The sequence below is a fragment of the Hylobates moloch genome, unplaced genomic scaffold (genome assembly GCF_009828535.3).
Source record: "Hylobates moloch isolate HMO894 unplaced genomic scaffold, HMol_V3 SCAFFOLD_2, whole genome shotgun sequence".
Taxonomy (NCBI): Eukaryota; Metazoa; Chordata; class Mammalia; order Primates; family Hylobatidae; genus Hylobates; species Hylobates moloch.
In genome coordinates, this window is record NW_026652277.1 from 17,456,311 (window position 1) to 17,475,959 (window position 19,649).

The 19,649-nt window shown below is 41.8% G+C and overlaps 1 protein-coding gene across 1 annotated transcript in view; it reads left to right on the forward strand.

The window, feature by feature from the left end:
- Window positions 1–19,445, forward strand: part of TMEM236 (transmembrane protein 236) — a 41,127-nt gene extending 21,682 nt beyond the window's left edge. Inside the window, exon 4 of the mRNA XM_032163393.2 lies at window positions 18,862–19,445. Within this exon, the coding sequence (XP_032019284.1) occupies window positions 18,862–19,445 (584 nt within the window). The remainder of the gene's footprint in view (window positions 1–18,861) is intronic.
- The last annotated feature ends 204 nt before the right edge of the window (window positions 19,446–19,649 follow it).

Sequence of the window (19,649 nt, forward strand, 5' to 3'; positions counted from 1 at the left end):
TGTGCATTTGAAATGGGTAAGGTTTGTCAGGTTGTTTTCTGATGGGGTGAATGGAGTCAACTGAGTGAGCCTCAGGAGACAGCTTCAGAGTGACGGGGTCACCAATGGGGCTCGTCAGTCATTTATGGGTCAGATACCAGTACCTTCCAGTCACTCTTGCTGCTCAGATGGAAAGCAAAACTGAGGTGGAGGCCACTAGGAAATTGGAGAATCTGAGCCTGTCACTTTGTACTTCATCCTTGGGTGGGAGATGACGGTCTGTTATGTCTAACATAACACAGGTGACATGTAGGTAGATAAGATGGCAGCCGGGGCCATCTGTTGAATGGAAAGCACACCCAAGTCACATCTGCCCTCCAGAGTCAAGCACATTTGTCTTAAACTCAGAAGAGTTGGGAATCTCCAAATCCTTTACTACATCTCTAGATTCCTTAAAAATGCAAATCTATGTTTAAATTCGATTTTTTTTTCTATTTGAGCTGGGGTCTTGCTATGTTGCCTAGGCTGATCTAGAGTTCTTGAGCTCGGGAGATCCTCCTGCATCAGCCTCCTGAGTAGCTGGGATTCTAGCTGTGCACAGCTGCACCCAGCTTTAAATTGGATGGTTTCTGATGACTGTATTTTCCATATTAATTTAAATTTCCTGTCCAAGTTAAAAGATCTTTTTAAAAAAGAAAGACACATGTATCTTTTTGGGAATAAGTTAATGACATTTTATTTTTGTTAGTGATAATTTTTTTTTTTTTTTTGAGACGGAGTCTTGCTCTGGAATGCAGTAGCATGACCTCTGCTCGCTGCATCCTCTGCCTCCTGGGTTTAAGCAATTCTCCTGTCTCAGCCTCCCGAGTAGCTGGGATTGCAGGCATGCACCACCATGCATGGCTAATTTTTGTATTTTTAGTAGAGACAGGGTTTCATCATGTTGGCCAGGCTGGTCTCGAACTCCTGACCTCAGGTGATCTACCCACCTGGGCCTCCCAAAGTGCTGGGATGACAGATGTGAGCCACTGTGGCTGGCCATTAGTTGGGTTTTTAAAGGGGAATTTTCCTTGTATCCATAACTTCAATAATGACACTGAGAACTGAAGTAAGACGTGTAAAGAAGAAGTAGATCTGGGGGAGAAGACTCTAGCACATTTTGTACAACTGCTTCTCACTTGAAGAGCCTCCTTCTTGAGCTGTTCTCTGTCCAAATTTAGGAAGATTAGTGTCTGGTTTGGTAGTTCCACCGTTTAATAAATTCACACTTAAAAAAAGTAGCAGTCACTTGAAATGCCTTTGTAAATATGAATGATACATGCTTTTAATTTTTATGCAAAACTTGAACCCAAATAGTCTCCTACACTCATTTTAACATGAAATTAATGATATAAATTATATAAATGTTGAATCCACGAGGTTTTCTCATTTATTCCTTGGAACATGAATTAATATATAAATACATTAACATGTAAATCTTAAATACATAAATCTGAACCTAAGCAAGTATACCATAAATATGGTTTCACTACAGTTGGTACTTGCAAGTAAAAAAAATTGACTAGAGGCAGGGGGATGAACAAGATCTGGAATGATATGGCTCCCTTTAGGAAATGTGGGAAAAGTGAATATGTTCTTTGCTCTTTCCAGATAGTCTGAAATGCATACATGTCTGTCAGCTAGCAGCAGTTTGGACTTTATGCTAGATGTAACCAACATAATCTACAACGCTTTGATTTATGGACACTCTTACAGCATCCTAACCATCTTCATTCCAAGCTACGAAACTTTTATCTTTGTGTAGCTTTTCTTTTTCCAAAATTTTAAATAAGTTATTCTGCTGACGAAATATGCTTATGCTTAAAGCAGTCTTCACTGGACCAAGGAATCCTTTCTATTAACTTCCTATTACCAGTGGAAATTTCTCGGTGTCAAGTAACTATCATGCAACGGCTTCTAAGTGCATCGTTTCGTGGAGGTTGAGCCGTGCATGGGAGCATTTTTCTGACGCGTGGATCTCTGCAGCATGGCAATCTCACAGATGTACGTGGTACCTAGGAATGCCAATCCCCAGTCCTGTGCACAAATAACAAGAATACAAAGGATAGCCTGTGGGTACAAATGAGTGCACCTTAATTCTTCCATCTGAATTTTGCTAACTGAATCTCATCTATTAATGCTCATTTAGCATTGCAACCATACCTGTTTCTAGGACATTACCATTTCTACAGAGAGATAGATAGGTTGCCAACTCTCTCTCCAGGCCCAGCTCCCTGGTAATCATGACCTTGAACCACGTAGAGGCAAAGTGAGCCCCCATCTAAGGTCTTGTGATTGCTGCTGCTGCTCTGGGCAATTTCAGCTTTGTAGGCAGAGTGACCCATCTTGGCGGGGTACGCACTGGTTTGAGGCTCAACAGTGAAGAAGAGGACTTTCATCTCCTCTTCTTCACTGTCTTTTTTCTGCTCCCATTTCATTAATTAGTTAATTAATTAACTTTTTGGGACAGAGTCTTGCTCTGGTGCCCATGCTGTAGTGCAGTGGTATAATCTCGGCTTACTGCAACCTTTGCCTCCTGGGCTCAAGTGATCCTCCTGCCTCAGCCTCCCAAGTAGCTGGGAATACAGGAGGGCACCACTATGCCTGGCTAATTTTTGTATTTTTAGTAGAGATGGGGTTTCACCCTGTTGGCCAGGCTGGTCTCGAACTTCTGACCTCAAGTGATCTGCTTGTACAGCTTCCCAAAGCGCTGGGTTTACAGGCATGAGCCACTGTGCCCACCTGCTGCTGCCATTTTAAAGCAGACCCACAGTGGGTCTCCTGTGCCCTTATTTGTTGATCCAGACCCCTGACTACCCTGCTGCATCTGCTGTGCACTCAGCTTTTCATTCTCATGTGCAAACCCCTCGGCATGCTGTTTTCTACCACGCCTGCTCAGCTCTGCTCTAAATGCTGTTGGTGCTGCTGTTGTTTGTGTCTGGGATATTGGTGGATGCTTTGCTGGTGCTTTAGATTGACTTCCTTTCTTCTGCTAGTGGGAATATTGGCTTCCTGCCACTGAGTTCTAGTTTTCTAAAGAGGTCTCAGACAGAGCACTATAATAACTGTTTTTTCTTGGAAACAACAGCCTTTCAGCCCTTAGAGTGTATATGTACCAACAAATTGGCTGGGCTTCAGTGATTTTAGGTAATGGCCATTCTACTCCCCTGGAAACCACCATTTCCCCTCCCACCTATAGACCTCGTGGCTGAATGTGGCAGAGCCAGACTCCTTCTCTGAGGCAGCTTTTCTCCATGGGGGGTCTCATAGGTCCTCAAATCAGGCTTACCTATATTGCCTGAACCTCAATCCTTGCCACCATTAGAGTCCTCTCTCTGTCACCACCTAGATTCCTTAATCCCCATCAAAACCAGTGGGTGCAAACAGACCCATGAAAGTGTCCATGATTAGAGAGGGAGTTTTCAGTCCTACCCTCAAGACTCATTTAAATAGGACTTGCAGCCCGGGCCAGACACCCTGTTACAAAGTGCTACAATAGATTATAATAGCTAAACTACTATGGTGCCACAGATGAAGGAAAACTTCATTTTATCTAAGGTGTTGAAGGTAAGAAAAGACTAAAGGGAAGATCTTGGATTTGCAGGAGTTTGTAGGTAGACATGGTAAAGAAAGCTTTCTACATAGAAGAAAGGTTGGGCCTCCAAGAATTAAGGTGTGTATGTAGCAAATGGCCATGTTTGGGAAGTGAAAATGAAGCAGTGTTGTTGTCTGGGGTAAATACCCAAGGTACATCATCTCGTGCCAAGAAGATTAAGGACATGGACACACACAGGGAGTGAGTTTAGGAGTGGAGGTTTAATAGACAAAAGAAAGAAAGGAGAGCAGCTCTCTCTTTCGAGACAGAGGGGCTCCTAAGTGGGAATTCCAGCCCATGACAGAGTGCACTGGGTTTTATAGACAGGCTTTGGTAGGTGGTGTCTGATTTACATAGGGCTCACAGATTGGTTGGACGGGGTGTGATGTTTACATAGCACCTGGAAAAGGCTGGTCACCCCACCCTAATCTTATTATGCAAATGGACTTTCCACTTGGCTGGTGCCATGTTGCTTGCTCCTCACTGTACACGCAGCTGGCAAAGAGAAGGGAAGATGGTGCCACCATTTTGACCATGCCTAGTCCCAGGTGGCCTTTTCCTATTGGCACAGCTGCCGGCATTCACCCATGCAAGCTTCCAGCTTGCTTGTCTATGTCTGCAGCTCGATTTTACAGGCTTCTGTTTGTTAGAAAATGATTTGGGAGTGCTTTTCATTAAAAGGAAAACCTTACCAAGGACTCCCGTACCCTCATATCTGCCTAAATAATTTCTTCTTAACTCCTATATCAACATCAAGCTTGGTTGGATTTCACACCTTGAATCAACAAACCTGGTGCTGGAGGCAAGTTGCCTTCTTAAAACCGACCACTGTTCATTAAATTGTCATTTCAGAAACCTACAATGTTACTTCAAGAGTGACTGTAAAAATTTGCATGCAGCCGGGCACGGTGGCTCACGCCTGTAATCCCAGCACTTTGGGGGGGCCGAGGTGGGGGGGATCACCTGAGGTCAGGAGTTCGAGACCAGCCTGGCCAACATGGTGAAACCCCGTTTCTACTAAAAATACAAAAATTAGCCGGCCGTGGTGGCAGGCGCCTGTAATCCCAGCTACTGGGGAGGCTGAGGCAGAAGAATCGCTTGAACCCGGGAGGCAGAGGTTGCAGTGAGCTGAGATGGCACCACTGCACTCCAGCCTGGGTGACAGAATATGACTCTGTCTCAAAAAAAAAAAAAGAAAGAAAATTTGCATGCATGTGTGTATTGTATGTGTGTGTTTGGGAGAAGGGAGAGCTTCATCATGATCAGCAATATTTTTGTGTGTTTAAGAGTTGATGTTTTGTGTGAGATTTCATTTGGGGGAAAAAAAGGTTCCTCTGCTAAATGTAGAAATCATTAATCTATGGCTTCATTTAGCATTGTAACCGCACCTGTTTCTAGGACACTACCATTCCTACAAAGAGGTAGATAGGTTGCCAACTCTCTCTCCAGACCCAGCTCCCTGGCAATCATGACTGCACCACCTAGAGTCAAAGTGAGCCCCCATCTAAGGTCTTGTGACTGCTACTGCCGCTCTGGGCAGTTTCAGCTTTGTAGGCAGAGTGACCCATCTTGGTGGGGTACAAACTGGCTTGAGGCTCAACATCTTTGAAAAACAGATAAACCTTTTAACATGCCATATTGAATTTTTTCTTTCTAATGTTTCATTTTTCCTAAAGAACACATACTCATTTTAAAAAGTTATAAAATAGAGATAAACAAAAAAGAAAAGGTAAACCAACCATAACCCTACAAACTAGGAATTTATAACTGGATAGCATCTTGATGTACATTCATCTGTTAAGAAAACCTATTCTGCAACGCTTTTTTTTTCTTAATGTATGGTGGGCATCATTCTCATTATTACATCTTCTTTTTGTTTTATTTTTTTTGTTTTGAGACAGTCTCACTCTGTTGCTCAGGTTGGAGTGCAGTGGCATGATCTCTGCTCACTGCAACCTCTGGTCCTGGACTTAAGCGATTCTCGTGCCTCAGCCTCCCGAGTAGCTGGGACTACAGCCGTGCACCACCACATCCCTCTAATTTTTGTATTTGTAGTAGAGATGGGATTTCACCGTGTTGGCCAGGCTGGTCTTGAACTCCTGACCTCAGATGATCCACCCGCCTCACCTCCCAAAGTGCTGGGATTACAGGTGTGAGCTACCGCACCCGGCCTCATTATTACATCTTCTACTGTGTAGAAGGTGTTATTGGTCAAATTATATTCCATTATGTTAATGAACCATGATAATATATCTAGCAGATCCCCAGTTGTTGAACAACTAGATTTGTTCCAGTTTTCAACTATGATAAACTGTGCTGTTATGAGTCTCATTCAGAAGTAAAAGGGTTGAGAAGGACAAGGATATGGTTAGAATGCCTAAGGCGATGTGCTTTTGAGTTGGGCAGGGCAGACAAGTCACCGTTAAAGCACGTGTCCATGTGTAGTGCAGGTGGGCTGTGTTTAAAGCGCCCTGTGCTGCGTGTGGGAGTCAGAAACCTCTCAGTGAGGTGACTGGCAAAACAGAAGCTGGGGATGGAGAGAGTTAACTGCCTCTGGATGGGAGCCGAATGATACCAGGATGATGACTGCAGAGTGTCCTCAGAAGGCCTGGAGCATCTGCTCATGCCCAGACTCCTCAGCAAGAACACTGCCAGAAGAAAAGTGACTACTACGGACTGGCTACACATGCTGGGAATGTAGAGGGGCCCATAATGGGATCGTATGTACCGTGCGGTGTGGCAAGAGGGGTTTGGCTGCATTAGGGAGAGCCGCATGGCCAGAGATGGCTGGCTAGAGGTGAGGTCAACAGGCTATTTGAGTGGAAAACCTCAGCGCCCTGCAAAGGAGGCGGTTTCCACTATCACATCGACGAGAGGTGCCCGGTATGATGTTGGCAGTGTAAGGTTTTCAAATAAATCTGCTCCCAATGGCCCTCGTCCAATCTTTCTGTGTGGTCTTTTAATATCAGAAACTTGAGTCAGTGCCTGCAGGCACCTCAGCAGCATAGATGGTTATTTCCTTAGGTCAAATGTTTAGATGCAGAACTTCTGGCTCAAAGTCCATGCAAGCTTTTAAGGTTTTTGATATGTGTAGTTAAATTGCTCCCTCTAAAGAACTTACCCTCTAAATAGCAATGCAAAGAAATACCTGTTTCTCCTTAACCTTACAACCTTGCAACACTGGAAATTTATTCCATTTCCTCTCTTGCAGAATAGTATCATAGGCAAACTAGTATCTTATCGCCTTTGTAATTTGCTTTTTAAAGTAGTAGTTGTAGTTGTGTTTGCCGTCTTCTCATAGGCTTATTGGCCATTTGTATTTTCTTTTAAATCATATATTTAGGTCCTTGATCTGTTTTTCTGTTGGTATGGCCATTTTTCTTTTATTTTCTTCTTCTACTTCCTTTTTTTTTTCTACTGATTCATGAGTACTATAAATAGTAAGGATGTTAAGTTTTGCCTGTCATAGGTGTAGTGTATGTTTCAGGGTTCTCATTTGCCTTTTAATTTTACTATGGTGTTTTTCATATAGGGAATTTCAAATTTTGATGTCATCCAAGCTATTAGTATTTCTGTATGGTATAGTTATGCTTAAGAAGTCTTTTTTTCACTACAAGTAAAAATTATTTACAATTACTTTCCCAAAGCAGTTTACATTTAAATGTTTAGTGAAGAAAAATTGAATTCTCTATAGGACACAAGTTGGTTAATTTATAAATAACCAATAAATTAGACAAGATAGTCAACATGTTTATTTACCTGAGCTGGCAAAGTTTTCAGACTTCTCTGTCTATTGTATTTCTTCTGGTGTTTCCAACATATAAAAATGCACTTAATAGAGTGCTTTAAAAATATCAGTGCCAAGCACAGCTGTCCCAGATGAACTGAGTCAGGATCTCTGGGGATGGGATTAGGCATGTTTGGATTTTAAAAAAGGAAACCTCATTGAGTGACCCTGATTTATATCTCTAGTTAAGAGCAGTGCTTCTCATCCTTGGCTGTACATTAAAATCAACTATGGAAATTTAAAAGTTTTGATGCCTAGGATGCTGCCTGGTTAATGAAATCATAATTTTTTGGAGTGAGGCCCAGGCACTACTAATTTTTACAGTTAGTGATTCCCAGGTGATTCACAATTGGGAAAATAATAGGAGTGGTTAGGGAGAAAGCAAGCAAGGGGAATTTACATCAGATAATGCCCCAATTTCTTCATGAAATAGGAAGCAAATTTTCTGCTGAGAACAATGGAGATGGATGGAGGGGAGAGGACCCAAAAGAATGGGGAAGCTCTGGGGTAACTGCTGTGGGGAATGGAGATGAAGTGGACGAGGGACAGAGAGACAGATGGATGAGTAATGTTGAGTGTGCAGCAGAAATTGGAACCAGGAATTTGTTCTGGGGCCGATCCAGATTATGTGATTTTTTTTCCTCACTGAGGCTCAGAAATCTGGGCCTCGCAGGTTGAAAAGATAGAAGCGTTAGGGCTGACCCAGGTTTGGGAGTTTGCAGAACAGGAAGGAAGAAGGAAAAGGAACTGTTTCTTTCTGAGTTATTTCTTCTTGGTATTGACTTATCAGAATATAATTTCTGAAAATGAATGCCAACGATAATTTTTATGGAACGTCTAAGCTATTGCCATTGAATCGGGGGCCGCTGGTTATCACAAATACAGGGACTCTTACCCGTGGGTTTCCACCAGAGATCATCAATGTGTCTTCACAATACATATGCATGAGCTCTACCTACCGATCAACAGACTAGAAGACAGAACCTGGCATCTGTAATTTTTTAAAGCTCTGCCATCGATTATGATGCCCACTCTGAGAACCCCTTACTATAGAAAGTACTAGGAGCTGTCATAAATATCAAGTTAGAAGCGGAGAGGCCAATCCCAGCACAGGCCAATCCAAATTCTTAAAGGGAACTGGCTTTCCAAATTTCCTTGAAATGTAACTCATGATACTTTAACCAAATAGCATGTAAGAGATGTCATAGACATTAAAAGGAAAAAAAAAAAAGGACGCAGCTCTTTTTTCTGAATAAAATGAATGGCATTTTGAGTTCCTCTTTAGTTCTTTTTAAGAAATAGCTTATTATACAAGATGAGCCCCGAGTGTGAGCTGGATTTCCATAATGTGTTGTTTTGCAATGTGCTCAGGGGTGAGTATGAGGAACACTGTGTCCGGGGCCAACTGGGGGGGATATTTCCTTTCCTACCCTCCCTTTGCTATTTAGAAGAAGGAAGTTTCAGGAAAGTATGTTAGTTCTAGGATTTTTTTTTCCTCTTCTCAAGAAATAAGTGGCCATCTACTAGACTGGGGTAAGAGAAGGGTAGGATTTCTGATTTATATCTTCTAATGAAGTGCCAGCTGTCTGGATTAGACCCATGAGATTGGGCCAAAAGCTATACTGGAGTGAGCCGGGTGCCAACAGGCATAGAATGTCAGGTGCTATCAAAATTTTCGGTGAAGGCTCCCTTTGATTTTGACAGCTTTATATGATTTTAATAATTTGGCATTAAGTTGTTTTTTTTTTCCTAAGTGGGCAAAAGAATTGTGAATAATTTTAGTATATTAAATGAGACACTTGCAAGTCGCAGAATACTTTGGAAACAAATATTTCAGGGAGACTGATAGGAATAAGGGAATAAAAGAATTCAGCATGTGTTACTTTATAATGCCAAGCCTTGTGTTCCATATTATTATGGACCAAGAAAAGCTTATGGCCCCAGTTTGACATTAAAGGCATAGGTCACTGATTTTCAATATTTACATTTTCATATCTTAGGTCAAAGATGTGGATGTTCTTTTTCTCTTCTGTTTTTTGAGACAACGTCTCATTCTGTTGTCCATGCTGGAGGGCAGTGCCACAATCACAGTGCACTGCAGCCTTGACCTCCTGAGCTCAAGTGATCCTCCTGCCTCGGCCTCCCAAAGTGCTGAGATTACAAGCATGAGCCACTGGCTCAGCTAGTGTTCTTGATCATTTGCTGTTGACATTGTGTGTATACTAATAGTAAGGTCCTATCTAGAAGAACACTGCTTTTCTCATGCTCTGCTTCCACTTGCTGTTTTGGGAGCCTGAGTCCTTCTGTTTCTGGATGTGTGTGCATAGGCGGGTAGGTGGGGGGACTGGAGGGTTCTCAGGGCTTCTTCCTGTGAGATCACAAACACCAGCTTCTTGAAATCACACATCTGCCCTGATATGGTTTGGCTGTGTCGCCACCCAAATCTCAACTTGAATTGTATCTGCCAGAATTCTCACATGTTGGGAGGGTCCCAGGGGGAGGTAACTGAATCATCGGGGGTCTGTCTTTCCCATGCTATTCTCATGATAGTGAATAAGCTTCATGAGATCTGATGGGTTTATCAGGGGTTTCTGCTTTTGCATCTTCTTCATTCTCTCTTGCTGCCGCCATGGAAGAAGTGCCTTTCACCCTCCGCCATGATTGTGAGACCTCCCCAGCCATTGACAACTGTAAGTCCAATTAAACCTCTTTTCTTCCCAGTCTTGGGTAGGTCTCTATCAGCAGCATGAAAACGGACTAATACATGCCCTTCTTCCCCCTGCCTGGTGACCCCTGACACTACTGGTGCCTGGATGGTTTCTGGCATGCTTTGAAGCACTGCTGCTGCTGTTGGTGCCAACTGTCTGCCCAAGCACTGTGGACTGTGCCATGCCAGACAGCGCTGGCACCCTCTGTGGGGCCTGATGTCGCATTACATCCTCTCTTGGTGTTGAGCTATGCCGGTCCCTAGCCTGTGCTGCCAGGTGCTTCCCATGTCTTCCAGGGTGTGTTAGTGGAATCAGTCCTCACGGCCTTGCTTAAGGGGCCCCCTCCAGGACTGGGCCAGAGGGGCATCTGAATGGTAGACTCTGTGCAGAGCTCCACATTTTACCCATTGACTCTACCGGAACCAGAGCCCATGGTTGGGCTGAGCTTTCATGCTTTGGTTTCCTTGCCTTAGTGCAGGTTTTTTCCCCAGAATGCTCATTGCTCCCTCATGCTAACAGATTCCAGAAAAGAAATTCCTCCCACCTTTTATTCAGCAAATCTTTATGGTGGATCTGTTCCATATCAATACCAGGCACTCCACTGGTGCTGGGGGTACAAAGCTGAGCAGAAACAGGCAGAGGCTGCCTTTTGGGGAGTTCCTGGTCTAGACACTCCAGGGCTCTTAAACTACACTAGTAAATATGCATAAACCGGGCTGACGGAGGTTCTTAAGAATGCAATGACTCAGGTTTAATCCATTGTGCATCAGTTTCTGTCATCCACTCCTGCTGGGATTGCTAGCTCATGTCTGTATCCAAGCACTTAAAACTCCTGAGTATTTGGAATAAAGGAGGAAACGTGGGTAGAGGCATTTCAGACCATTTCAAAGTATTTATTTTTTGAATAATACTTTTATTTTTTGGTTTGTTTTTTGAAAATACATTATTTCTCTTTGGCAATGAAATAACTATATGCACCTTGACATTCTACCTTACTATATATATATATATTTTTTAAACATATTCAATAGTATTTTTATATATATTATAAAACAAATAAATGTTTCAGGGACACTGATAAGAGTAACAGAACATGAAGAATTCAGCATGCATTTATTTATATATTATATATTTTGAGTAAAATGTATCTAGAAATATATAGCATTATAAGTAATATAAATTATATAATTACTTTTGTATAAAATATATTGTAAATTAAATAACATTTTCTATTCTAACCATGTATCTTTTGGGGAGAAGGACCACAATATGAATGAAAAGCTGAAGATTAGGAATTTTAGATTGGAACTTTTTTTCAATATTTAAAAATTGATAATATTAAGATTTTAGCAATACTTGTCCAGTGTTAGATAAGTCTGTAAAGCAGCAGTAGAGGGAAAAATGATCTCTAAACCATCCAGTGGGCTGGGCATGGTGGCTCACACCTGTAATCCCAGCACTTTGGGAGGTCGAGGTGGGAGGGTTGCTTCAGCCCAGGAGTTCCAGACCAGCCTGAGTAACACAGCAAGACCCCATCTCTAAAAAAAAAAAGTTAAAAAAATTTAAACCATCTTGCTTTCTAGTTGTGTCCTCTGACAAAATAATTCTCTTAACATTTTACATCGTATAAGATACAGAAATGATACATTTATTTATTGTCAGATTTAAGCAATGAGTGGCAAGGAACTGAAATGGGATCTTAGGGTTTTTGAATTTACTGAACAACAATCTCATGCTTTCTGTAAAGAAGGTTGCCGCAACTATTTCACAGCTGGGAATGCATGCCTACAGGCTTTTCCAGAACTGATGATGGGTTGAATATTTGTCTTGAATTCATTATTATTATTTGGTGAAAATTTGTACACAGTTTTGAGCACAGGCAGTAGTATACTGGTCAGTGTTTAATCAATTGCCTTTGTGGAGTGGGGTTGAGGAGTGGGCAAGTCCTGATTTGTAGCATTTGCCAATGTCTGTGGTGTAAATTCTCCCACTATGACCAATTTCAAGCTACCAAGGTGATATCACTGAACGCTAATCACGGCATTAGGAAGAGATACACACAAGAGGCTCTTGTTAGCTGGTGTAAGCTGCCTTCACCTGTGTGGGTTATAGCTGTAGGGTAGCATTTTTCTTTGTGATGTGAACAGGCAAATATGAGCATTAAACTCAGGATCTTGTTTAGTCTCTGTAGTGTGACAGTCTTTCTCTAACTTGTGACCTCCCCGATATACCAGATAATGAGTTATAGTGTAACTATAGCCAAAGTTAAACAAATTATAGTCACTCTTACTATTTACTGCATTCTAATATATTCTATTCTGTCTCAGTTAATTTAAAACAATAAATTATTTCACTATTGCTACTTTTTATTTATTTAACACATACATGACCATTCTATATGCCAAACACTATTTTTAAGTGCTTTACAGATACTGATGAATTCCTTCATTAGAATGGACCTGCGAGGTTGATGTCCCATTTCATCATTTATTGCTTGGCAATATCACTTGTCTTCCCTACCTCAGTGAGAATATGTCAAAATAACAGTGTTTAGCTGGGTGTGGAGGTTCATGCCTGTAATTCCAGTGCGTTGGGAGGCTGAGGCAGAAGGATCGCTTGAGGCCAGGTGTTCAAGACCAGCCTGGGCAACATAGTGAGATCCCCATCTCTACAAAAAATTAAAAAATGAGACAGGGCCGGGCATGGTGGCTCACGCCTGTAATGCCAGCACTTTGGGAGGCCAAGGCGGGTGGATTGCGAGGTCAGGAGATCAAGACCATCCTGGCTAACATGGTGAAACCCCATCTCCACTAAAAATACAAAAAAAATTAGCCGGGTGTGGGGGCAGGCGCCTGTAGTCCCAGCTACTCAGGAGGCCAAGGCAGGAGAATGGTGTGAACCCGGGAGGCAGAGTTGGCAGTGAGCCAAGATCGCGCCATGGCACTCCAGCCTGCACGTTTGCCCAGGACATCAAAGCTGCAGCGAGCCAGGATTGTACCACTGCACTGCAGTCTGGGTAGAGCAAGATGCTGTCTCAAAAATAATAAATAAATAAATAAATGATGAAGTTGAAGTTCTGCTTTCTAAGGTTTAGTCCAGAGTGCTGTATTTGAATGGAAGCTGCTAGAAGGGTGAGAATCATACCTATTGATTGTTGCATCTTCCACAATTCCTAGGACAGTATCTTAGACATTCTAAGTGTTTGAGACAGTGAATAAATGAACGGATGAATGAGTGAGCCTGTAGTCCCAGCTAGTTGGGAGGCTGGGGCAGGAGGATCGCTTGAGCCCAGGAACTTGAGGCTGCAGTGAGCTATGATTGTGCCCCTGCACTCCAGCCTGGGCAACAGAGTGAGACCATGTCTCTAAAGTAAATAAATAAATGAATAAAGAAATAAATAACAGTTTCTAATTTACCTTGAAGTGTATTTTAATTTATTGCCTTTTTCCCCTTGTCCTCTGAAATTATTATGACTACCACTGCTTTGTGTGCTGAATGTTTTTTCAAAAATCATTTTAAAAGGACGGATAATTTTCTTCTGCTCCATACATTTTTCTCTGTGTTATGCGTAAATCATTCATTTTTAGATTCCTCTAACCATTTTCCCCTTGGGAGAAATAGATTTGGTGGATTGTTAATTAAGACTAGCCATATTTGTTTCTGAGTAATTATGTTTTGGCTGCTTTGAATTGGGTAACAATCTCTTTGCACATCACCTGCCTCTGCTGACTTCTGTGTCTTCATTCTACTGCCTCACATTCGCCTCTAAGTTGCTACTTTTGCAACAACCTAATAAACTTAGAATAAAATCCAAAACGTTTATCCTGGACCATAAGACTCTCTATAATCTGTCTCTGCCACAGACAATGTGGTACAAGGGTTAAGGGTTTGGGACTCAAGTTCTGGTCTTTCTACTTGCTAGCTGTGTGACCTTGGAAATAGTGCATAATCTCTCTGTGCCTCAGTTTACTCATCATCAAAATGGGAAAATAGGCTGCATGCAGTGGCTCATGCCTGTAATTCAGTGCATTGGGAGGCTGAGGCAGGAGGATCACTTGGGTCCAGGGGTTTGAGACCAGCCTAGGCAACATAGCAAGTCATCCGTGTCTCTATAAAAAGTAAAAATAAAAAAAAATTAGATGTGGTGCTGCAAGCCTGTAGTCCCAGCTATTTGGGAGGCTGAGGCAGGAGGATCGCTCGAGTCTGGGAGTTGGAGGCTGTAGTAAGCTATGATTGTGCCACTGCACTCTGGTCTGGGCAACAGAGCAAGACCCTGTCTCTAAAATAACATAAAATAAGATAAAGTGGGAAAACCATAGGGTTTTAATAAGTGAGTTAAAGCATATAAAGGGCTTGGAACAGTGCCTGATACGTAGAAACTTCTTAATAGTCACCACCTCTTTTCCTCTCCCACTTCCTCTCTGCATCCCCCACCTCTCACCTAACTCCTTTCTTTCAGTTCCTGCTAGCTGAAGGATATTTACACAGGCCATTCCTACTACCTGCAAGTTCTTTTTTCCATTCTTCACCAAATCAGTTCCTACTCATGCTTCCTATCTCTGCTTAACTCTCAAGTCTCAGACGAGCCTCTTTTGACTCCCCAGTGAATCCCCTTTGATTATCTCTCATCACAGAATTTACTTTCCTTTAAAGCCTGGCCACCATTTATTATTCTATATTTATTGGTGTGATTGCAGGAAACTCACAGTCATGAAGCTAGGAGCTACTTCCATGCTATTTGGGATGCCATTTGCCAACGTCTAGCCCAGGCTTGGTACGGCACTCTTGTATTTGCTCATTACAGGCAGTTGGGAGTCTAATGAATTCATTTTTAGCATCAGCTTTCTTCCTGGATGTTTTTAGGTGCCTTTCTTTGTGATTCCTTTTTCTTTTCTTCCTCTTTTATTAATTAATTAATTATTTGAGATGGAATCTTGCTCTGTCGCCGAAGCTGGAGTGCAGTGGTGCAATCCCGGCTCACTGCAACCTCCACCTCCTGGGTTCAAGTAATTCTCCTGCCTCAGCCTCCTGAGTAGCAGGGATTACACACGTGCACCATCGTGCCTGGCTAATATTGTGTACCTTTAGTAGAGATGGGTTTCACCACGTTAGCCAGGTTGGTCCGGATGTCCTGGCCTCAAGTGATCCCCCTGCCTCGGCCTCCCAAAGTGCTGGGATTACAGGCATAAGCCACCGTACCTGCCTCTGTTTTTATTTAGATAACATATTGTTTTCCTGTTCTCTTTGCAAGAGAAATGAACACTCTAGAAAATGCCTCACTACTGAACTGTTATCATGTGCCTTTGTTTTACGTTAGGTATTAAAAACTTTTGGAGAGCAAGTTAGAGGTAAAAATAAATCCATAAATAAACAACTAAGTAAAGTATGTAACAGTTGCCTACTTAGCCTCTTGTCTGCTAACAAAATGACATTTTCTTGGTCATTTAGCTTACACAGTGATGACCAAAAGTCGTTTCAGCAACTAGAATCAGATGTGGGAAACTAGATCAAAAGGCTGCTATTTTTAATTTTTACAGGGCCGTGTCAGCCTCTCAGGAGGTGAGGAGATCTCTCTTTTTATGCTTATATCTTCTATAGATTTTGCACCAATGAGTATTGTTTTACTCAAACAGAACAAGTAATAACTAACAACAATGGGAGAAAGAATTCCAGCTCTAAGTGGACATTTAGAAAGTACTCAATTGGTGAGAAAACTTATCCTGGAGCTAAAGGGAATAGTGTCAAATCCATGACCCTGTACTTTGCTCCGAGATGTACTTGCTGGTCCCTTCCAATGACCAAAAGATTTCTCAGCTTCCTTAACTCTCCCCAGCCCTCTGGGAGGCCATCAAAGCTTTCCAGTTAATAGTTCTAGTACTTCTCTCTTGGAAAGAGGAAGCAGAGTCCCTGTACCCGCTAATTTAATTTGAGCTGTGGAGAGATACGAAGTTCACAGACCTAATCTCACATGTACACATGTATCTCATTAAAACCAAACTCCAGCTAAGAATTCATTGTTCATAGCAGCTGCTCTTAGCATCTGAAATGTTAAGACTCTCCCTGACTGTTTAAAAAAATGTTAATGTGTCACTTTTGGGGTTTCCACTTCCTGGCTTTGAAACAATGCTGAATTCGCAATCATCTCTCAAAAGCCCAAATTATACACTGTGTTCTGAATGTTGACAAAGCCATTTGGATTTTCATTATGACAGTTTCACCTACCAAGAGAGGGGAACAAAAGTTCTCTAGGACATGACATATTATAAGGCAATATTTTCTATGTTGATTTTTAAATTCATTTTTATTTATTTTATTTTTTGAGATGGAGTCTCACTTGTCACCCAGGCTGGAGTACAGTGGTATGATCTTAGCTCACTGCAACCTCTTCCTACTGGGTTCAAGCAATTCTCATGCCTCAGCCACCAGAGTAGCTGGGATTCCAGGTGCCCACTACCACTCCCAGCTATTTTTTTTTTTATTTTTAGTAGAGGTGGGTTTCACCATGTTGGCCAGGCTGGTCTCGAACTTCTTACCTCAGGTGATCCACCTGCCTCAGCCTCCCAAAGTGCTGGGATTACAGGCATGAGCCATCACGCCTGGCCCTATATTAATTTTTTAAATAATATAAGAGGTGCAGTGGATACAAATGAGCATCTGAGTTTAAAAACAAATGGTTTTATGAATTTTAGAATAACAAATTGTTATATAATTTTCTCCCTTACTTGCGTATTATTTATTAAGATGATTCCCACTCAGGCCACTGTGAATTCTAATATTGGTAAAGAAGTTTCTATGGTCTTGGGTGCTGACATTTACCTATCAATGATTCATACTGGAAGTAATGTGTCATCAAGAATTTAGATTATCTTTTTAGTTTATAAAAATGCTCAATTCACACTTAAACTTTAAAACTAATTAGTTACTTGTATAAAAGAAATTAGAAATGTATTGTATCCTTTAAACAAACTCCTACTTACAGTAGTTAAGCACTTTATTAGTTATCAATGATAATTTATTTATTTTAAAATGTTTTCACGTTCAGTTCCATGCGCTTCAACAAATTTTTATTGACTTAGTCTCTTTGACCTTTAGAGCTATTCGGTCGAATGACTCCCTTTAAGTTTTGTCTTATCACGTCATATGGCAGCTCAGCATGTTTGCTGAATAAACTTTGTCAAGTCCTGATAATTTCTTAGCAACCAAAATGGTGTTTTAGTGGATAAATGTTTGAAAAAGAACTCGTTATACCTTCTGTGCATAAAAACAATGCCATCGACATTGTTTTAGGTCTTGAGATTTGAGAATTTGTACATAATCCAACCTCAACACCCATGTATACATGGAGAGGAACACACACACACACACACACACGCACACACACACACAATGGTGTTGCATCACGTGCCCTATTCATTCAGATCACTGGTGTGTTGATCATGGCCACAGAAGAGATGCTTTAGGTTAACCAATCCTAACGATCACTTCAAGAATATTTGCAAAAGAACAGCTGAAAAACCTTGGATTCAGCATGTCACTCTTCACTATGAATCTCTAGTGGTCAAACAGATTCCCTCTAGGCCGGGCACCATGGCTCACACCTGTAATCCCAGCACTTTGGGAGACCGAGGCAGGAAGATCACGTGAGGTCAGGAGTTTGAAACCAGCCTGGCCAACAGGGAAACCCCGTCTGTACTAAAAATTAGCCAGGCATGGTGGTGTGCACCTGTAATCCCAGCTACTTGGGGCGCTGAGGCAGGAGAATCGCTTGAACCCAGGAGGTGGAGGTTGCAGTGAGCCGAGATCATGCTGCTACACTCCAGCTTGGGTGACAGAGCAAGACTATCCCCCCCCAAAAAAAAGAAAGAAAAAACAACCAAAAAAAAAAAAAAAAACCAATGGATTCCCTCTTAGCACCAAACTTCACGCCTGGAGATCTAGGGTATGGTCATCTCTGTGAGCCTCTTCTTACAAAATGACAGGGCCTTTGTCTTTCAGAATGGCAGGGTTGGATTGGGGGACTTTTAGATTCACTTGATTTTATGACACTCAAATGTTTTATAATTAGCTCATGATCTATTGCATCTAGACAGGTAATAGCAGCCATAAAGTTAAGAGTTTGTCAATTGGAGTCAAACAAATCTAGGTGTGAATTCCAGCTCTGCCCAATACTAACTGCATTTGAATATCGGCATTCTTTAACCTCTCGAGCCCCAGTTTCCGTAGTTGTAAAATGGGATAGTAATCCCTATTTCTCAGCTTTATTCTGAGGATTAAATGAGATAATATGTGAAAGTGTATAGCTTAGAAACCAATAATGTTTGTTATTATGGAGTGGTAAAAAATGACTTCGGACCTGAATCCAGGAAGATACCAAGACAGCAAGAGCCTTCTCTACCTCTATGCTTTTTCAGTGTGCTACTTCAGTGTTATCTTGAAATTCCATGGGTAAAATCGGCCTCAAATAGTAGAATATGCGGGGAGGGAGAGCATCAGGATAAATAGCTAATGCGTGTGGGGCTTAATATCTAGGTGATGGGTTGACAGGTGCAGCACGCCACCATGGCACACATTTGCCTGTGTAACAAACCTGCACGTCCTGCACATGTATCCTGGAACTTAAAATAAAATAAAAATTGAAAAACAAAAGAATATGGAGAATTCCACCTTTAAATGGAATTTTAAGTTTGAATAACATTTGAGCTAAAATGGATACATTTTAAAAACTAAAATGTAAATAAATCTGTTAATTGCAGGTAGCGAAAATGGACACATCCATTCAACCTCTTTGCAACACATAAAAACCGTGACGGAGCAAGTGAGGCAAAGTCAAGGAAACGCTGCATCTCCCCAGGCAGCCAACAGCACCCAGGTGTCGCAGCCATCAGGAGCCATGACACGGAGCCAGGTGTCTGTGTTCATGGGACCCCAGGAACCCTCCTGTGACTCCGGAATCCTGAGAATAATGTCCCGGCGAGATGTCCGGGCAGAGTTATTCTTATGGAGCTTTCTCCTGTGGTCTGACACGATAGAAATGGTGCGTGTGGCTGGTCACCCCAACGTCTACAAGTCAAGCTGGCTATACCCAGTCTACATATTCAGTTTTATTTCTCTCCTTCGAATTACATTCACTCCCCAAAACCCTCTTCTCAATTCCCTTAGCGTCCTGCTGCAAGATTTACCGTTTGTTTTTGTTAGACTTGGTTTAATCATTGCCCTGGGGACTATCACACCTGTACTGGGCCTGTGTAAAAATATCCTCGTGACTCTGTCTTACATTTACTTCAATTACCTAACCAGACTCAGGTTTTTTTCTGCCTTTGAAATGTCTCCATTTTAAAAAGAAAATGGGATCTAGGAAGGCCTCTTTGTGATACCTGTGTGCACATTTGTAATCCTTCTTTTTTTCTTGGGGTGTAGGTGTTTGCACTATGAAGGAAATGACTAGATTGTAGAGAATAAGCCATTTTTACTAACTCTAACGTATCAGTTTTTTTTTTTTTTTTTTTTTTACATATACAAATGGTGCTAAATTTAAGTAAAG